General features: G+C 53.6%; 2 protein-coding genes across 2 annotated transcripts; one reads left to right on the top strand and one right to left on the bottom strand.

Moving 5' to 3' along the window:
* The first annotated feature begins 920 nt into the window (after window positions 1-920).
* Window positions 921-10,217, top strand: CATSPER1 (cation channel sperm associated 1). Its single transcript, XM_074337099.1, has 14 exons — window positions 921-1,517; window positions 1,630-1,844; window positions 2,330-2,732; window positions 3,719-3,931; window positions 4,624-4,737; window positions 4,910-5,069; window positions 5,355-5,446; window positions 5,569-5,712; window positions 5,878-5,941; window positions 6,118-6,190; window positions 6,315-6,375; window positions 7,621-7,696; window positions 9,919-10,033; window positions 10,191-10,217. Exons 1-14 carry the CDS (start codon window positions 1,064-1,066, stop codon window positions 10,215-10,217), a joined length of 2,211 nt encoding a protein of 736 aa, XP_074193200.1. The 5' UTR covers window positions 921-1,063.
* A 2,523-nt stretch (window positions 10,218-12,740) lies between these two features.
* Window positions 12,741-14,258, bottom strand: CST6 (cystatin E/M). The gene is made up of 3 exons (XM_019737630.2): window positions 13,941-14,258; window positions 13,276-13,401; window positions 12,741-12,930 (listed from the first exon to the last, which is right to left on the bottom strand). Exons 1-3 carry the CDS (start codon window positions 14,178-14,180, stop codon window positions 12,844-12,846), a joined length of 453 nt encoding a protein of 150 aa, XP_019593189.1. The 5' UTR covers window positions 14,181-14,258; the 3' UTR covers window positions 12,741-12,843.
* Window positions 14,259-16,886: the final 2,628 nt, after the last annotated feature.

Genomic DNA, 16,886 nt, shown 5'->3' with positions numbered 1-16,886 from the left:
AGGAATGACCTCTAAGCTTCCGAAAGAGCTGCACTGGCACAAATGAATTTGGTGTACAGCAAAAGCTTTGCAGTGGATTTCAGCAGGAAGACAGTACAGCATGGTGGTTAAGGTGACAGACTGAAATAGTCCTGATTTTAAGTTCTTATTCATCAAGCTACTCATTTATACTCTCTGAGCCATGGCACCTTCCTTAGTAAAATGGGGATAATAATATCCATCGTGTACAGTTGTTGCGAGGATTAAATTAAAATTGCATAAAGTAGGTCCTCAATAAATAATGGTCCTTGGAGGGGTTATCACTTTTTAAGGGGTGTAAATGTCTAACTATTATGTTGCTGTGTACACTTGAAACTAATAAAAATAAATAAAATAATAGCTGATAGTTTTATTTTAGTAGTAACGCAAGAAGGGGTTCCATCATTCTCAATGATCAAGGAGAAACTAATAATACAAATTAACATGCACTGTGCTGTTAGTATAAGCTTTACATGTCTTAACTTTTTGATCCTTTGAGGTAGGTGCTATTATCCCCATTTTACAGAGAAAGAAACTGAGGCACAAGAAGATTAAACAACTCACCTAAGATCACACAACTACTTACAGTGGAGTCAGGCAGTTTGAAACCCAGAGCCAACTGGTACCTAGGTGGGACTAGGGATTGGGCCACTTGGCCTCTTAAAGTTCTTTCTAACAACAGGGCTAAGCAAGTTGCTAAGGCCTATGGTGTCATCCTGAATGTCTCTGTCCAGCTTTGCCACTGACCTGCTGGGTCACCTTGGACCATTCCCTTCCCGTCTCTTGATCTCAGTTTCCTAATTTTACAATGAAGAGGTTAGACATGAGGATCGTTGATGCTTAACAATAGCCCAGTAGGAGGCATTTGGGAATTAGGCCTGGGAGGAGGCCTGCTGGTGACATCACAGAGAGGAGCATTCCATGGGAAGAGTCAGGCTTTCCTTGAAGCCCCATTGCCACAGCTTAGGTGAGAGGGACAATCCAGGGAGAGGCCTATTGGGCCCCTGTTTTGAGCTATTCTTCTTCCAGGGTTCCCAGCATAGTCATGCAGCAACCTTCGATGGCTGAAAAGGCTCAAAATGAGGCAGATACCAGTGATTTGGATGCGCTCTCTCACCCCAGTTCATCAACTCCGCACCATAGGCCAAGGCACAGTGGAGTCCACCACCATCACAAGTCCCATCACCACAGTGTGTCTCATCACCATGGTGCGTCCCACCAACACAGCATTTCCCATCACGGTGTATCGCATCATCGTGGTGAATCTCACCACCTTGGTGAGTTCCAAAACTTACCTGACGATGCTATCCCCCACCATTCCCACCTCTCCCACCCGCACCACCACTCCCCACATCATGATGGACCCCAACAATCCACATCCCTTGCCCCGGATCCTTCCCATGGCACTGTCCTCTCCCACCGTTCCTATGATAAGGACTACTTAGATGATGATCGCCATCCTGGTAGCAGGAGACATCACGATAGGTCCCACCACCATAGTGAGTCTTATTACCATGGTCCTAGGCCCCAATATCTCAATGAGTCCTCCCACCATGGGCGGCCCCCCCATCCCAGTGGGTCTCACCGCCATAGTGAGGTTTCCCACCATAGTGTGCTCCCTGAGCCTTACCACCATAAAGAGTCCCACCACGACAGTGAGGTGCGTCACCATGATGGACCCCATCACTATGATGCTTACGACGACAGTGGGCACCACCATCACAAGTCCCATCACCACAGTGTGTCTCATCACCATGGTGCGTCCCACCAACACAGCATTTCCCATCACGGTGTATCGCATCATCATGGTGAATCTCACCACCTTGGTGAGTTCCAAAACTTACCTGACGATGCTATCCCCCACCATTCCCACCTCTCCCACCCGCACTGCCACTCCCCACATCATGATGGACCCCAACAATCCACATCCCTTGCCCCGGATCCTTCCCATGGCACTGTCCTCTCCCACCGTTCCTATGATAAGGACTACTTAGATGATGATTGCCATCCTGGTAGCAGAAGACATCACGATAGGTCCCACCACCATAGTGAGTCTTATTACCATGGTCCTAGGCCCCAATATCTCAATGAGTCCTCCCACCATGGGCGGCCCCCCCATCCCAGTGGGTCTCACCGCCATAGTGAGGTTTCCCACCATAGTGTGCTCCCTGAGCCTTACCACCATAAAGAGTCCCACCACGACAGTGAGGTGCGTCACCATGATGGACCCCATCACTATGATGCTTACGACGACAGTGGGCACCATCACCATCAAGCCCAACACCACAGAAGGCCTCCTCATCATGCAAAGACCCATTCCCACCACTCCTATGAAGGGTCCAACCACCAAGGCACACCTCACCATTACAGTGAGCACCACTATGGCCACCCCAGCAAGCACCACCGCAACGCACATCACCATGATTACCGCCATAGTGATCACCACTATGGGGAGTACCATCATGGCAGCTCTCAAGTCTCTGGCCAACACAAATCCCACAGCAAGGTCAGAGTCGGCTCAGCCTATTCTCATGCAGCAGCCGTCCAACCTAGTGTGGCATGCAGACAGAGCATGGTCTTCGGCATGACTCGTTCCCGCAGGGCAGGGCACTCACAGGCCTCTCAGAGATCCACCAAAGTCCATCCTCAAGTTTCCTCCTCTAAAACCTCGGAAAGCTGGGCTGAAAATGACGAGCAATTTCAGAAGCACAAAAGTGAGTCTTTGCCCCTCCTCCAATTCCCAATGCCCGGCCCAGATTCCAGACCTCACTCGGGCCCTCCACCGATCTTCCCCAGATCATGCACTTGACTCTCACCTGCAAGTATATTCCATTGGCTAGTCACTCACCTGACCATTCATCATCCAATTTTTATTCCTTGAATTATGTCCCTCTTCAGGCCATCAGTTGTTTGTTCATTCAGTCGCTGCTTTATTCATTCACATGTTCATGTCTCAAACATTTTGTCTTGTCTCATACGGGTGTCTGGACTGCCTGCGCCCCGGTAGCACAGGGAAGACAAACCCTGTCTTCAAGGGGCTCCAAGGCTGGGGGTGGTCACTTAACCAACCAACCCCAAACCATCCCGTGATGGGGGCCTATCCTCCATATCAGAACACTTACCATTGTGGATTCTATTTGCCCACATTTTCCACACTAACCTGTGAGCTTCTTGAGGACAGAGACTGGGAACCAGTGCCTGAATGAGGGCCTTGTTTGAGGACAGGAAGGGACCTTGGCTGTTAATGCACAACCCACGAAACTTGGCCTCTGGGAGTTCAGCAAACATGGCAACAGTCTCATGAACAAGCAGCGAGGGGTGTATGTCTAACTGGAGAGGGGTAGGGAAGGCAACCAAGAGGGGAAGGTGTTTTCGCAGAATCTTAAAGGGAGAGGGAGAGTTTAGCCAGAGGATAGGGTGGTGAGGAGGATTGGGTTTCCAAGCAAGTAAAGAAAGGCATGGAGATGTAGCAGCATGAGCTTTCCAGGTGTGCTCAAGCAGACTCCAAATCCTAAACAGGCTGGCACCTACCACGGAAGGGTAAGGCCTGTGGCCCAATACCAACGCAGGACAAACATAGAAGCACCTTAGTGAGTGAATGGCAGGCAGGCATGAAGATGAACCCCAATCCAACCTGAGAGGGGGGCCCGGGATTCCCATGCCCCGCTCCATACAGATTTGACTTTCTGGCCCCTTACAGCCAACAGAGCCCAGCGGGCCCACAAGAAGCCGCACAGTGTTGGCTGCTTCAGTTGGTTGTGGGAAAAATTAAGCAACCTCCTTCAGGGCTTCCGGAAAATGATCAGGAACCTGACTGAGTCCCTGTTCTTCGAAGTCTTCATTTTCCTCGTCGTCTGCCTCAACACCACCATGCTTGTGGCCCAGACCTTCGCTGAAGTCGAGATCCGCGGCGGTAAGAGCTGGGAGTCCCGTTCATAAAGAGAAAGGTTTTGATCCTGTCGGCCTGATGCAGTGCCGGGTGATTTATATAACTTAGCTTATTTGATTCTCACACCTGGGAAATAAACGACATTGCCCAATATTAGAGATGAGGTTAAGAAACATAGATGAAGACAGCCAGCCAGAGACAGAAAGGCCCGCCAAACTAGACGATGTGCTGTTTGTAGCTACAGCCACCAGGTGGCGCATCTGCTCTTAATACGTATGCTGCTTTACGCGGGAAGGATGCTGGGAAGCCAGGTGGACTAGAAGGGCCAGGAGACTCTGGAGGAGTAAGAAAGGAAAATATGAGAAGGTGGCCCCTAAAATCCTGGGGAGCAGGGTGAAGGAAAGGACATAAACTAGGGAGAGGAGGATAAGAGGAAGAATGGCTGATGTTTCTTGCATGAGCACTGGTTCAGGCTCCATTTTAAGCATTTTACTGTGTTAAATGCCTTTCATGCTCATGAAAACTCTATTAGGCAGACTGTTATTATCACCGTTTCACAGACAAGAAAACTGAGGCACAGAGCAGTTAAGACACACAGCCATGTGGGCAGAGCCAGGATTTCCCTAAATGGCTGTGTGCGAGCTTCCCGTGGGAAGGAGGTGAAGGGGCCAGTGTTCCTGGGGATGACCCTGAGCAAGCCCCTGGTGTCCCCACAGAGTGGTACTTCATGGTCTTGGATTCCATTTTCCTCTGCATCTACGTGGTAGAAGCCATGCTCAAGATCATTGCTTTGGGATCCAAGTATTTTTCTGACTCCTGGAATAATCTGGGTGGGTGGGGCTGGGGAGCATGTGTGCGTGTGTAATGGGAGCCACCAAACTGCCTAGGGGAGGCTGAAGACAAAAGGGGACAGGGGCAGGCGGTGTTGGCATTTGGGAGGGCTGTGGCCTAGGCTGGGGCCTGGGCAGGAGCCCGTTGCACTCAGGCGCCCTGTGCCCTCAGACTTCTTCATCGTGGTCATGGCCGTGGTGGACTTCATGCTCATGCAGATCAACGCCAGCACCTTCAAGCGCACCGTCTACAACCAAAGCGTTGTCCGGCTCTTCAAGGTCTTCAAGAGCCTACGGGCCCTGAGGGCCATCCGGGTCCTGCGGAGGCTCAGGTCAGCTGGGCCACAGCTGCCCACCCTGGTCTGGGGACTCTGAAGGAAGAGGGGACCCAGGACTGGACTCCCAAGGAGTGTGTTGTGACCTGTTCCAGGGATGGAGAAGGGGAGGCTATAGACCCCAGCCCACTTCTGATAAGCTTCCTGTCGGATCATTCGCTTCATTTTCCAAAGAGGGGCTGGGACTCTTCCAAGTCACCTCCTGCCTTCAGCGTCAGCTCTGGCACCCAGACACAGATCCGCACCCACGCTGACAGCCTCCCTCTCAACCTCTTCCCACAGCATCCTGACCAGTCTCCAGAACGTGACTGGGACCCTGGTGCGATCCTTGCCATCCATCACCGCCATTCTCATCCTCATGTTTACCTGCCTCTGTATCCTGTGCCGTGGGGGCTGGGGTGGGAGCTGGAGGTGCTGTGGTGGAGGGGGAGGCAGGGACCAGGGGTGGGGGACATGGTCAAATTGGCCCTGGCCTGGTTTGGCCCTGAACAGCCAGTCCTCTTCTCTGTGGTGCTCCGGGCACTGTTCCGCAATTCTGACCCCAAGCGCTTCCAGAACATCTTCACCACCATCTTCACCCTCTTCACCTTGCTCACCCTGGACGACTGGTCCCTCATCTACCTGGACAGCCGAGACCAGGGTGGGACAGGCCCCAAGCAGGGCGGCGGGCAGGGCGCTGGCTGGGTGGACAGATCCTGGGGGCTCAGTTACCCCATCTGCAAAGTGGGGCTTCTGACACTTGCTGGCAGAGGTGAGGTGAGGGCCGGCAAGGAGCTCCCAGCTCCAACAATCCCTTCTCTCCCAGGTGCCTGGTATATCGTCCCCATTCTCATGATTTACATCATCATCCAGTACTTCATCTTCCTCAAGTGAGGGCCCCCGCCCCTGCTCTGCGCCCCAGCTTCACTCCCCTCCCCCAGCAACCCCTGGGCAGCCCTCCCCAGCCCTCACACCCTGGTCATGCCATGATGAACCCAGAGGAGGGTGCAGGGCCTATCCTGCAGCCTCCTCCTTGAGAGCACCCCCACCATCCCCCCACCTCCAGCCTGGTGATTGCCGTCCTAGTGGATAACTTCCAGATGGCACTGCTCCAAGGCCTGGAGAAAGTGAAGCAGGAGGTACTGAGGATGGGGGGCAGGTGGACCAATCAGGGGAAACACAGGAGGGGGCACAGAGGCTGGAGGGAAGGAAGGAAGGCGGCAGGCGTGGGACTCTGACAGGATCGAGTCCTCCTCTTCCCAGAAGGCTGCCCGGATCCATGAGAAGCTGCTGGATGACTCGCTGACGGAGCTCAACCAAGCAGGTATCAGCCCTCCTCTCTTTCCTTAGTCAAACATAGGATTTCAGGCTCAGTTTTAGAATCTGAGACTCAGGAGAACTTTCAGAATTTAGAACTTTGATCCAAAGAGCAGTACGACAGTTCTCTAAAAGCCAATTAAACTGATAGCCAATTCTTGAAACACCCATTAGCAAAATGACTAATTAGCCAAATTATGATTCCCCAAACACTCGTTTCTATTAATAACCGATAAAGTTTATAGAAGTGGTTTTATATGGGATGGTTTCGACTGATTTTGAGGGTTTTGTCAAGGTCACATACACACCTATCTAGAGTCATTCTAAGGGGATTGAGAGATTTCAAAAATGACGTTTCCTGTAGATGTTCATTTTTTCACACCTGACTTTCTTGGTGAATTGATTTTGAGTCAGTTGCTTTACTTCCTGCTTAACGATCTTCAGAACTTTAGAATCTGAGCCCTAGAATCCTGCTCTTAGGATCATTAACACCAGAGGACTAAGGGACCTCAGGGGTTACCTGGCGTTTCACCTGCCCTCTCCATCAAGGACAGACACTGAGGGCAAAAAGGCTTAAGCAAAAGGAGGAATTCATTGGCTCAAATTACTTAGCAAATTGAAGGCGCATGGACTTTGGGGAATGGCTGGATCTAGGACTTGAATGATGGCTGGGATTTGGTCTCCTTCCACCTCCCTGCTTTATAGCCCTCTGTGTGGTTTTGTGCTTAGGGTGGCAGTTCCCTGTGTTGGTAAAATGGCCACCTGCAGCTTCATTCCCAAATCCTCAATTTAGCCATCCCTGTCACTCGCAGCAGAGTCCTTCTTCTCCCAGAAGCTCCAACAAAGTCCCAGAAATGAGTCTCCTTTGTTCCAATTGATCACATGCCTAGTTCTGAACCAATCACTGTAGCCAAAAAAAAAAAAAAAAGCTGTTTCAATTGGCCAGACCTGAGTCACATGTCCTTGAAGCTGGGGGTGGAGTCAACTGCAGCTAGACAGCATGGACCCAGAAGGGGTAGGAAAACTGGAAGACTGTCACCAGAGGAAGAGGAAATGGATGCTGGACAGGCAAATTAACAACAACAAAAAAAAACTGCCACACACTCCACGCCTGGAGAAACAATCTCTTTGAGGGCATCCTGGACAAAACCTTGTTAGCCTCTGTTTGTATATCTCCGTAACACATGGGGTTTTCTCCACCTCCTTTCAATCAGGCATGTCCTTGACCTCCTGCTTCTTTCTCTACACCCAGAGCTTGAAGAGGTGATGAATGCACACACTAAACACAAGCACCTCATCGAGAAGAAATTTGGGACTCTTACTGAGAAGTAAGGAGGCCCAAAGGGAGGGGAGGCCATGGGCCTAAGGGGAAAGTTCTGGGAGGCTGACCCGTAGGTTTGCAGGGAAAGGAACATTGCCCACTTCTCTGGACGGGAGGGTGGAACACCCAGGTTTATGCAGTCTGTGGCTAAGACATGGAGAACATTAGTGGCTTCTGCTCACCAAGAGTAATCTCGTGCCACCGAGAGAAGGCCACCAGCAGTGCCTAAAGGGCCGTAAGAGGTCCTCTGAAGCCAAGGGCCAAGGGCAGGGGCAGCAGAGAGGTCCTGGAGGAGCAGTGATTCTATTCATCCTTTTACTCAAGAAGCATCCCTTACCCCTGCTGTGGGCCAGGCCCTGTGAGGACTCCAGGGACACAAAGAAGGCACAGACTAGCACCTGCCCATGAAGGCCCCACCTCTAAAGACTTGTGCTGGGCCCTGGAGCGTGGGTGGACTTCAGCTAAGTGGAGGGATGAGGGGACTGGGTCGGGGGACAGCTTGGGTTAAGGCTGAGAGGCTGATGGTCGACACCCCATTCCTGTTGACTTGAGTGGCCTGCTGGGCCAGGACAGCTGGGGTTTCGGGGCTGTGCTCATGGCAGCGGGACCTTGGCACAGACTCCTGCTGCCTGGCTCTCTCAGAGCTGGGCCCCACCCCACCTCATCCGGACCAGCTCCAAAGCAGCGGACAGGGCAGCCTGATCGCTGGCACCCTCGAGACTCTCCTCAGCCACCCACACAGCCCAAACCCCAAAGGCCTTCCGTGATCAGGCCTTGTCAACCCTGCTGATATCATTGCAGCCACTACCACGCCCATACATCCTTGCTTCACCCACACTGTTTCCCAAGTGGAACACATACTTCGCCTCTGGACCTTTGCCCATACTGTTCTCTCTGCTAGAATGTCGTCTGGTTGCCAATGCCAGCCTCCAGCGACCGAGAGCTGGGAGAGCTGAGTTCCAGTTCTGCCCACCTCACCACTTGCCCTCCTGTCCATCCTCCACTTTCCTGCTCCTTGCCCAGCCTAGGCTGGCCCTTGTGCCTCTGACGTCCTTTCCTTGGGGATCTCTTGGCCTCCAAATCTTCTTCACTGTTCCACCTCCACCAAGAGTGCTCGTTGTTGGTTTTTGTTCATTTATTGTAATCATTGTTTTTTTTTATTTCTTTAGAGAGTGGTCTTTCTTAAAAGCAGTTTTGACTTTCCCCTCCTCCTGATTTTGAAACCCTACCAGGGCTCCTGCCTCCCTTAGGATAAGGTCAGGGCACCTTGCTTTGGCCTGTCCTGGGTGTCTCCACCTCCAATCCATTCATTCTCTAAAAACGCCTTCACTGAGGCTTGCCCCAACCTGCCAGCATATGCCCCCCCTCTTCTGGAGTAGGGAACCAGGAGCCCTGCCTAAGCCTGCCAAATGCTCACATCTTTCAAACTCAGCTCAGGGGTACTTCCTCCAGAAGCCTTTCCTGATCCCCAATACTAGGGCCCTCAGTGGCCTGTCTTTACATTTGTCATAAATGTGAACACACTTGGTTTGCTCCCTGGCTCTGCCACAGGCTACGCTTCTTGAGGGCAGGGGCTGTTTTTTATTTGCTCTATGTTCTCAGAGCACCTTGCAGTGTAGATTGATTGCCGTGTTAGTTGATGGATGGATTGATAGAGCGGGCGGGCAGTGAAGGAGTTAATGAATGGGTAATAAGGTGAGTGAATGGGTGGGGTTTACGTGGATGACTGCACAGCCTGGGCAGGGGGGAGGTGGGGTTCCAGGGAACAGCGGTTGGGTGGAGGAACAGATGAGTGAGTGAAAGGGTGGGGTGGTCAGATGGGCAAAGGAACGGCTAGGTGGATGGATGGATGGATGGATGGATGGATGGATGGATGGATGGATAGGTAGGTGGTGAGTGGGTGCGGAGAGGTATGGCGTGGTGGGAGGGGCAGGCAGATGGTGGACAGATGGAGGGATGGAGGGTTGGGAGGTACACAATAATAATCAGAACCCTCTGTGGTACAGGCAGACAGGGGTGGGGGCTTATATGTGGAAAAGGACACATGCCATGAAAGGCCACACTCAGGAAAGTTGGGGCTGTGGCTGGAAATGGAGGTCTAGGGTGATGTGAGTGTGTGGGTCAGGGGGGAGGCAAGCAAGAAGAGCCATCCGGGGGTCTCTGGGGGCCCAGAAGCACAGCCAGGCAGGTTGGCCCAAGATCGCCTCTGCCCCCCCGCCCCACCCCCAGGCAACAGGAGCTCCTGTTCCAGTTCCTGCAGCTGGTGGCTGGTGTGGAGCATTATCAACAGAAATTTCGCTCCCAGGCATCTGTCATTGATGAGATTGTGGACACTGCATTTGAGGTGAACCAGGCAGGACCAGAAGGGAGGGGCCGAGGTAGGGGGATGACGGAAGTCCAGGCAAGGGGGCCCATACCCAGAAGTGGCCCGCAGTAACAGTCACATGGGCATTCAGTAGGCAGAGGCCAGCGGCTCAGCCACCCTCCCATCCCCCCCTCAGGCTGGAGAAGAGGACTTCAGGAGGTAACACATGGACAGGGACACGAGATACAGACTTCAGCCTCCGGCAAGCTACCCACCGAGGTGGGTTGGGACAAGTCTCCAGATCTGCTGGGAGGATTGTCAAGCCTGCAGGGCTGGGACCCAACAGAGTTTTAAAACCCCAGGTGGCTCTGTGTCCTCACTGGCTGGGCTCGGGCACAGGGCAGGGGAACTTGTGTGTATGCACATGTGTGTGAGTGAGTGTTGCATGTGAAAGCCACTGTTCTTGGTCCACTCCAACCCCAACAGGGCCCGACACCCTAGCCTGGCCTGGCAGTACATTAGCAGCAGCCAGAGGGGTGGCCTGAAAAACGGGCCAGGGTGTGCTAGAGGGAGAGTGGATGGTCACCCTGCTTTGGGGAGGAAGGCCTTTCTGGCACACATGTCAGGAAAGAAAGAACACGTTGGAACAGCCCTCTCTTGTCAGGGTGTGGGGTGCCGGTAGGCTCCAGAAATGGGGCTCAGAGCCCAGGAACTTGGGCCTACCACAATCCTCAGCATCCAGTATAAGAATATCATGAACCCAGAGGCCAGAGGTCATTGCCAGGCTACTCCAGTCCTTCTGGCCTCAGGATGGGGACCAGGGCCAGGGCTGGAGGGTGGCAGACAGGTTGGGAGGTGTGTGGAATGGATGAGCCTGCTGTCAGAGGAAAGCAGGGAAAGAGGCTGATGGTCGTTCCCACCCTGGTCTAGAGCTTAGATGAGTTCCCCTGCTTTCAGCCTGAGCCAGGGCAGGATGCCCAGAGCCCCTGGCCCCGTGGTGGGGGTAATAGTGGGGCACTCACCTGGGTCCCCGGGTTCCCTGGGCCTGTGTGGATGCTGGAGACCTAGCACTAAGTCAGACACAAGCTCAGCCCTGGCCCTGGGGGCTCCCATCCAGAGGAGGGGTGTCCCACTGTCTACAAGACCCACCTCACCTAGTAGAGTGAAGCCAGCATTAGTACAGGCTGGAGGGTGTCAGGAGTGGGACTCCGGAATGGGGGCTGAGGGGCGACAGACAGTCTTGCTAACCACCCCCCTGTACCTCTAAGCTGGAAGAGACAGTGGCAAAATCTCCAGGCCCCAGGACACGAGCAGCACCTCCCCTACCCAGCTTGGCCGAGGGCACTGGCTGGCCCATGCCACAGGACTAGACTGTGCAGAGGAAATACCATCTGGGATTTGGGCACAGATTCCGGGGGTGGAGAGGCCACTTGGCAGATATCTCCAGAGCTCACCTCACTCCACCACCTCACATATTCATTCAACAAGCATTTCCTGCCACCTACCCTGTGCCAGCCTTGTGCTGAAAGCTCCTGCTTGGTGGCACATGGGAGCCCTCCCAAACAATAGCCCCACCACATGCCCCTGGGCTATCAAAGCTGCCACATCTCACAGGCTTGAGCAGAAGCAAGACTGGAAGTTTCCTCTGCATCCCTAACTCCTGTCTAACCCATCCCCTCAGCTCTGCAGCCTTTCCCAGGTGCAAACCACATCTATTTTTCACTTCCCATCTCCACCCCAATATGGCCGATGAAGGCAGAGTGCAGGGCCTGGGACCTGGGGCTGTTCCTCATTAGGCCCCAGCATTGGGCAGGGGACCAGGCAGGCACAGCAAGGTGTGAGGCCTTGCCTGGAGGGGCGTGGGCGTGGGCAGGGGCAGGGGCAGGGGCAGGGGTGCGCTCCACAGCCGGGGAGCCTCAGTGCCCACACCTAGTGCTCCCAAGTGGTCCAGTCACTGCCCGTCCTGTCCCAGCTGTGCATGTGCTTTTGTGCGTCTGTGGGCCAGCTCTGGGTGGGGTGTGCAGGTCTCTGGGGTTGTGTGTTTGGGGTTCTATATATACATCTCCAGGTTGTTTCTCTGGGGGTTGTTCTGTGTGTTTCTGGGTTGCTAAGTTGTGCTTGTGTTTTTCTGGATATGTGTGTGGTGTCTGGGAGCATCAGAGTCTGTATTGTGGGTTTCTGTGTGTGTGTGTGTGTGTGTGTGTGTGTGTGTGTGTAGTGAGTATGAATTGCAGCCGCAAATTCAGGTGTGAAAACATGCTGCAATTCTTGTTTACTTTAAATACCACTGAATCGCATCTGCCCCTCATTCTTCCTGCGGCAGCTGATTTGACCTGGGTCCCCTGGGAGCTCCCTGTTCAGCCGCTTCCCAGAGTCTCCCCCGGTGTGTTTCCTGCAGTGTGTACTTGAAAGTCACTGTCCCAGTCCTAGTGGTCTCTTGACCTGCAGGGGCTCTGCCATGTCTGGGCCACATGTGGGTAGAGGAACCTTAAAGGCTGGGAGCTCAGAGTCCTGGGGCCCTGCTGGCTGAACCCCCCACATGCCACCCTGCACGGTCCTGGGGGCTGAGAAACAGCAGTGCTCAGGTGCTTCTCAGAGTATTCACCTTAGGCTCAGGGGCACCATCACTCTCCCGTGACTTTGTGAAGGACTCCAGATTTTTGGGGTGGTAGTGGTATGGGCACCCTGTCAGCCGGGTGAGCTGCCAGCAGGAGTTGGGGACAGGGAAGGAGAGAAGAGACCGATGCAAGAAGCAGTGCTAGCAATTTATTGCAACAGATACGGCCCATGGACCCCAAAGTGCCCTCCACCGATGGGCCTGTTCGCTCCTGCTCCCAAGGCTGCGGGGTCTAATACACAGGCAGGCAGTCATGCTTTAGGAGGCTAGTGGAGTTCTGCCAGGGAACCACTAGGATCTCAAACTCGCAGCGCAGCTTCTGCAGATAGAGTGTGAGGAGAGAAGGAGGGATGAGCCTGGGCCCAGGCCTGCCTCCGGCCCCCAGTCAGCCCTCCGCCTGCAAGGAGATGCAGTCCTGGCCCAAGGGACATGGAGTCAGGTGGCCGGGACTAGATCCCAGGTTTTTCTAGCCCATTCCCTCACTGGGGGGGGGGGGAGCCCCAATCTCCTCTCTGCACCCCACCCTAGCCCAGAGCTGAGTCACCCAGAAGGCAGTGACAGGTTCCACCAGGCATCAGCCTGGCCAGCCAGACCAGTTCTGGCTGGACAACCTGAGACTGCCCGGTGCTGGGAGGCAGGGGGTGTGTGGTAAGCAGGCTGTTACCTCCTCCTGCGTTCCTGCGGCCAGGGGACAGGTGGTGAGGTCTATGCCGTCTCCAGCCACCGCATTCTTCCGGCAGGCTGTACTCCCCATCTCCAAGGTCAGGTAGTACTTGATGCCAGCCACCAGCTGGGACGGAGAGCAGGGGCAGGTCAGAGGTGCTGGGAGACGACCCCACCCGGAAATCTCACCTCTCTCCCCTGCCATCTCCCATTCTCTTCCCCTGGACACATCCAGCACATTAGCCTCAGGAGTCAGACCTGGGACAGGAGGGTCCTGGTGGGGAATCCCCGGGGGTGGGAGAGGCAGAGGCCTGGGCCCCGCAGGAGGCTGAGACTCAAGTGCTCACACAGCCCTGAAGCCTCTGCCTCATCCCCTCACCTCCTTCCGCAGTCAACCCGGCAGGGCAGGGACTAGGGTGAAGTTAGCGTGATAGCTGCGCAGGTTCAGAGGAGGACCCTGCCTACTTGAGATTTAGATAGTTTGTTCATCGTGAAATCTTGCATTAATTCGATTTTTTAAAATGTATTGTGCGAGAATATTATCCCGATGACTCCTGCGGCTCCCCCTCAATCTGGCGCCCCGCTGAGTGCCTCACTCGCCTGCCCCGCCCCGCCCCGCGCCCTGCGCCCCCGTCCCCACCGCAAGTCCCGCCAGCCCAGCCGCACCTGGCTCTGCGCCTTGAGGATGTGCGTGTCTCGGAAGTAGTAGAGGCTGTTGCTGCCCATGTTGTAGCTGGCCACGGCCGCCTGCGCCGCCTTCAGCACCTGCGGGTCGCTGGTCGACAGGTCCTGCCGTCCTCCGACCATACGCTCCCTCGGCCGGGCGCCGGCATCGCGGGGCAGTGCCAGGAGGCAGACCGCGAGCAGAGCCAGGCCCAACGCCAGCGGGAGGTTCGGACGCACCATGACTGTCAGTGCCTGGCCGTGGCCCGTGCCGCTTTTACGGGCTTCGAGGCTCCGCCCGGCCCCGCCCCGCGCCTGTGTGCGCCCCCGCGGGCGCGGACGGGCGGACAGGGATCCTGGGACTGGGCAGTCTGGGGGCAGACTCCAACGCCAAAGGGAGCAGCAGACAAGCCCCAGCACATCTGTGTGCCATGATGCTTGCCCTGCCCTCCAGGACACACCCAGTCCTGTGAGGGAAAGGACAGCCAGTTTCCAAATGCCACCACTGGATATGAAATACCCATCCAGTATGAAATACCAACAGCTATGCGCGCGCTCTTACTATCACCACCATTTACTACTGTGTGACCTTGGAGAAGTTACTTAACCTCTCACAAAGGGCCTCAGTTTCCTCCTCTGTAAAATGGGCATTCAATACGTGACATGCTTAGAGGAGGCCTGGTGCTATGTAAACCAAGTAGGGACATTGCTGCGTTGAGCTGGTAGCTGTTTAACCCTCACAACCAGCATGGAGTAGAATCAGTAATGTTTCCACTTAACAGAAGAGGAAACAGGACTCAGAGGGGACAACTGATTTGCCCAACGACACCAGCTGGTAAATAGTAAATGGTGATACTACCTTTTGAGCCTGGGCGGTCTAACTCAGATCTGTGCTCTTAACCAGACTGAGACCAAAGGCTGAGAACTGGTCAGGAGAGGTGTGTGTCATACCAGCTCTGCTACTTACTGACTGGGTGACTTCTGACAAGTCCTTCACCTCCCAGAGCTTCAGCGTCCTCATCTGAAGAAAGACAACTTTTTTCTTTCTTTCTTTCTTTTTTTTTTTTTTTTTAAAGATTTTATTGGGGAAGGGGAACAGGACTTTATTGGGGAACAGTGTGTACTTCCAGGGTTTTCTCCAAGTCAAGTTGTTGTCCTTTCAATCTTAGTTGTGGAGGGTGCAGCTCAGCTCCAGGTCCAGTTGCCCTTGTTAGTTGCAGGGGGCGCTGCCCACCATCCTTTGTGGGAGTCGAACTGGCAACCTTGTGGTTGAGAGCCCACTGGCCCATGTGGGAATCAAACTGGCAGCCTTCGGTGTTAGGGGCATGGAGCTCTAACCGCCTGAGCCACCGGGCTGGCCCCGAAAGGGCGACAACTCTTATCTTCTACGTTTATTCTCTTAATGGCCTGAGACTGGATCAGGTAAGTTGGATGTGTGCTGGAGGTCCCAGCAAAACAGGGCACTATGACTTTTTGGGAATAATCTGATAATTAATACATTTTTTAAAAAAGCACTGAAGTAGTCAACACGAGAGAAGTCTGGATTTTGTTGTGATTCTTTATCTGTGTTTTAGAGATCAGCACAGTTGTGCTTTTCATCATGTTGTTGAGGGGAGGTGGGCTTTTTGCCCTTGGGACACTAAGACCTGGTCCGTGCTTAGGGCCAGGTATCATAACTGGGCCTTGGAAGAGGTAGTGATTTATAGTGTGTGACAGTCGGTGCTCAATAAGTGGTATTACAGTGGACCCTTGCACAGCATGGGTTTGAACTGCATGGGTCCACTCATGCGTGGATTTTTTTCAGTAAATAATGTAAATGTATTTTCTCTTATGCTTTTAACATTTTCTTTTCTCTAGCTTATTGTAAGAATACAGTATATAATATATATAATGTACAGAATACATATTAAACAACTATTTATGTTATCGGAAGGCTTCCGGTTAACAGTAGACTGAGCAGTTAAGTTTTGAGGGAGTCAAAGTTATATGTGGATTTTTGACCATGGGGGACTGGGGTCATTTGTGCCCCTAACCCCAAGTTGTTCAAGGGTCAGCCGTATCGTGATGAATATTATGAGTAAGCATCCAGCATTCCAGGACCTGAGTGTGGCTACTGTCCAATCCAGCTGTGACCCCACCCTCTCAGCTCAGTTGTGAAAAACAATGTTGGGATTGCAAAGAACACTCAGTCGCAAGTTTGTTGGGGCTCAGGTGTCTGCCTTAAAGGGACGGAGGCCAGTTTGTGGGAGGGCTGGCACAAGCTTGGCTTGATGAGGCCAAAGCCAGGCAGGAACCCAACCTGAGAGAAGCCAGGAGCGGGAAAAGTAAGGGGCTTAGGACCTCAACACGGGAGAGGCGGGAGGGGCAGCCCCAAGGGGCCAGAAGCTTCCTCAGGCTCTCCCAGGTCTGCTCTCCTGTCACTTGGAGTTCAGCCATGGCCATACTTACCTCCAACAGCTCCCTGGAAAACGAGCCAAGGCCTGGTCACCAGCTCACTTGCCCCTGTCCTACCTGTCACTCCTCTGTGCTGACACTGATGAGTCTTGCATCCCAACCTATCAATTACCAAAGACCTTTCACCCTTTGGTCTAGTCACACAAGCAACCGGAAGTAGTAAGCATCATCCTTATTTTGCAGAGGAAGTAGGTTAATCACAGAGTCATACTACTTGTCTAAGGTCACACAGCTAGAATTGGTGTCTTGGTGAGACAAGACGGATAGAAGGGAAATGAATGATTACTGGGTTTTTGATATGTGCCAGGGACTCAACATACGTTCTCTCATCTCATAACAGCTGTGCAGAAGCAGTGATTACCTTCTACGAGGAAGAAATGGAGGGGGCAAAGGGAGGCAGTGGTGGGACCTGCGGGGGCACCCATGTGCCAGCATCCTAGTGTGTGAGTCCTGGACTTTTCCACTGGGATATGAAGTCTGCTGTGCCAGGGGAGC

The sequence above is a fragment of the Rhinolophus sinicus genome, linkage group LG06, assembly GCF_036562045.2.
Source record: "Rhinolophus sinicus isolate RSC01 linkage group LG06, ASM3656204v1, whole genome shotgun sequence".
Classification (NCBI taxonomy): Eukaryota; Metazoa; Chordata; class Mammalia; order Chiroptera; family Rhinolophidae; genus Rhinolophus; species Rhinolophus sinicus.
This window is presented reverse-complemented; position numbering and strand designations above follow the sequence as displayed.